Consider the following 2313-nt stretch of genomic DNA (forward strand, 5'->3'; position numbering starts at 1 on the left):
CCAGCAGAGCGCGAGCCGGCCCCTGCAGCCAGTGCTGCCAGCATGAGGTGGTGCAGGAATCCCAGCGGGTCACCCCGCAGCCCCGCATGGGTGGCAGAACTTGCTCAAGAAGCTGAGCGACTCGTTGAAGGAGTTTGACAAGATTCAGCGGCTCCTTGCTCAAGCTAGTTGAGGGCTGCCTGCCCCGGGCAGCAGCGAGGGGTGCACGGGGCACCCACCACACACGTGTCCATCTAGAACCTGCAGGTCCTGGCAGGATTTGCTTTGGTGGGGTGGGAAATGGGGCTGGCATGGCAAGGGACGTGTGAGCTCTTCTTCCCCGCAGAGTTCAAAGAAGCTTTCAGCCTGTTTGACCGGACGCCCGCGGGAGCCATGCAGATCACCTACGCGCAGTGTGGGGACGTCCTGCGGGCGCTCGGCCACAACCCCACCAACGCGGAGGTCCTGAAGGTGCTGGGCAAGCCCAAACCAGAAGGTGACAGTAAACCGGGGCAGCGAGAACAGGGTGGGACAAGCAATGCCCGTGCTCCCCGGCAGCAGGTGGAGGATTCTGTCTCCTGTAGGAACAGCCCTGCAAGAGGAAGGAGTCAGAAGGGAAATGACTCAGAGAGCTTCATTCCTGCAGAGTTCCTTCACTCCCCCTCCCTGCACCACGGCTGACGTAAGGCATAGGCTGTCCCCAGCTGGGGGTGGTGGCAACCGATGCTTAGCAGACCGTGTCCCGAGCTGGTGCAAACTGGTGTAAGCTGACCAGTGCCAGCGCAGCCGCCTGGGCCTGGTGGCGGAGGACCTACCCGCTGGGTTTGGTTTGTGGCTGGTATTAGTGGCCTTAGGCAGTCCCTAAAGGAGTTCTTTCCTCCTCATAGGGATCTTCCCATCTCAGGTGTGACATACCCATAGTCCCATCACCACGGGAGGTTTCTCCCCTGTACTCAGATGGAAATGAGACAAGGAAGGTTGAGTAGGAGGTTCTTCAGCCCAATGAAGTTACCCTCTGACCCCGTCTGCTCCTCCCCTTCCAGACATGAACACAAAGATGCTGGACTTCGAGACCTTCCTCCCCATCCTGCAGCACTTCACCCGCAACAAAGAGCAGGGCACCTTCGAGGACTTTGTGGAAGGGCTGCGCGTCTTCGACAAGGAGGGCAACGGCATGGTGATGGGGGCCGAGCTGCGCCATGTGCTGGTCACGCTGGGTACGGGCTGGCCCGGGGGTGGGGAGCAGGGCACAGGCCACTCCTAAGCTCTTTTAGGGCAAACATCTCGGGTGAGTTTGTTGGTCTCACCTGTCAGAGAGACCCTTTTTATTCTGCTGCTCATAGGCTTTGGAAGGAGCAAACGGCTCCTGAGTGTGCGGCCTCTTCCATCTTATGTCACAGCTTCGTGCGTGATCTAAGCAAGATGGAGAGTCCATAAAATCCTCAATTATCAGACAACCCTCAAAGCTTGGTCCTCTCCTCACACTCTCCCACCAGCACTCCCTGGTCTGTAGTGGCGCACTGCTCCTCAATCCCCTCCTCCTTCCTCTGGTGCTTTTGGTTCTCTGGAAGGACGGGAAGGTCCTGGAGGGCTCACAACCTTTCCCCTCACCTCTCCATCCTGCTTCCCCAGGGGAGAAGATGACGGAAAGTGAGGTGGAGCAGCTCATGGCAGGACAAGAAGATGCCAACGGCTGCATCAACTATGAAGGTAGGAGCAAGAGATGCTCCCTGGGGCTGTCCCAGACATGGTCATCTTGTCTTAGGGTGCAAAACGTGTCCTGTGAGGACACTGGTCATCACCAAGAGGGAGGTTTGGACCACGTCCCACAGCCTTTCCGAGGAGAGCTGTGAGACGTGTCAGCAAGTGCCAGTGACCTCCAGTAAAACAGCTGAGCACAGCGCGTTTCCCGGGTTCCAGGAGCGATTTATCCCCGGTTCTGGCACTGGTTTGTTGTACCCTATCAAAACCCAACAAAGGCAGCAGCTTTCACAGCAGAGGCTGACCAGGACCGTTTGGAGACTCAGATCGCTCGCAGCTCCACGAGGGTGAAAATCTGTCCGAGGGGGCGGTTAAACCTGGGCACCCCTAAAAAGAGGGCACCCATTTCCCTCAGAAAACTGGGGATACTGGTACCAGCTCGTCTCCAAGTGGGGTTTGGTATCACTCTGAGCAGGTTTGGGATGGCAGGTGAAAGGTGGGGACAGAAGGGGAAATCTCGGTGCTGGCAGAGCGCGTCCCCTTCGTCCCGGGGTGCCCCAGGTTGGGGGCACCCCCTGCTCCTCTCTGCCTGCCCCCCCACAGCTCCCCGCACGCTCTGACCTCTCCCAGCCA

The 2313-nt window shown here is 58.6% G+C and overlaps 1 protein-coding gene across 1 annotated transcript in view; it reads left to right on the top strand.

The window, feature by feature from the left end:
* MYL4 (myosin, light chain 4, alkali; atrial, embryonic) overlaps nucleotides 1–2313 on the top strand; it is a 5003-nt gene that overhangs the window by 2518 nt on the left and 172 nt on the right. The window contains exons 3-5 of the mRNA XM_010133128.1: nucleotides 326–475; nucleotides 1023–1196; nucleotides 1612–1689. Of these exons, the coding sequence (XP_010131430.1) occupies nucleotides 326–475; nucleotides 1023–1196; nucleotides 1612–1689 (402 nt within the window). The remainder of the gene's footprint in view (nucleotides 1–325; nucleotides 476–1022; nucleotides 1197–1611; nucleotides 1690–2313) is intronic.

This window comes from Buceros rhinoceros, unplaced genomic scaffold (assembly GCF_000710305.1).
Source record: "Buceros rhinoceros silvestris isolate BGI_N320 unplaced genomic scaffold, ASM71030v1 scaffold41123, whole genome shotgun sequence".
NCBI lineage: Eukaryota > Metazoa > Chordata > Aves > Bucerotiformes > Bucerotidae > Buceros > Buceros rhinoceros.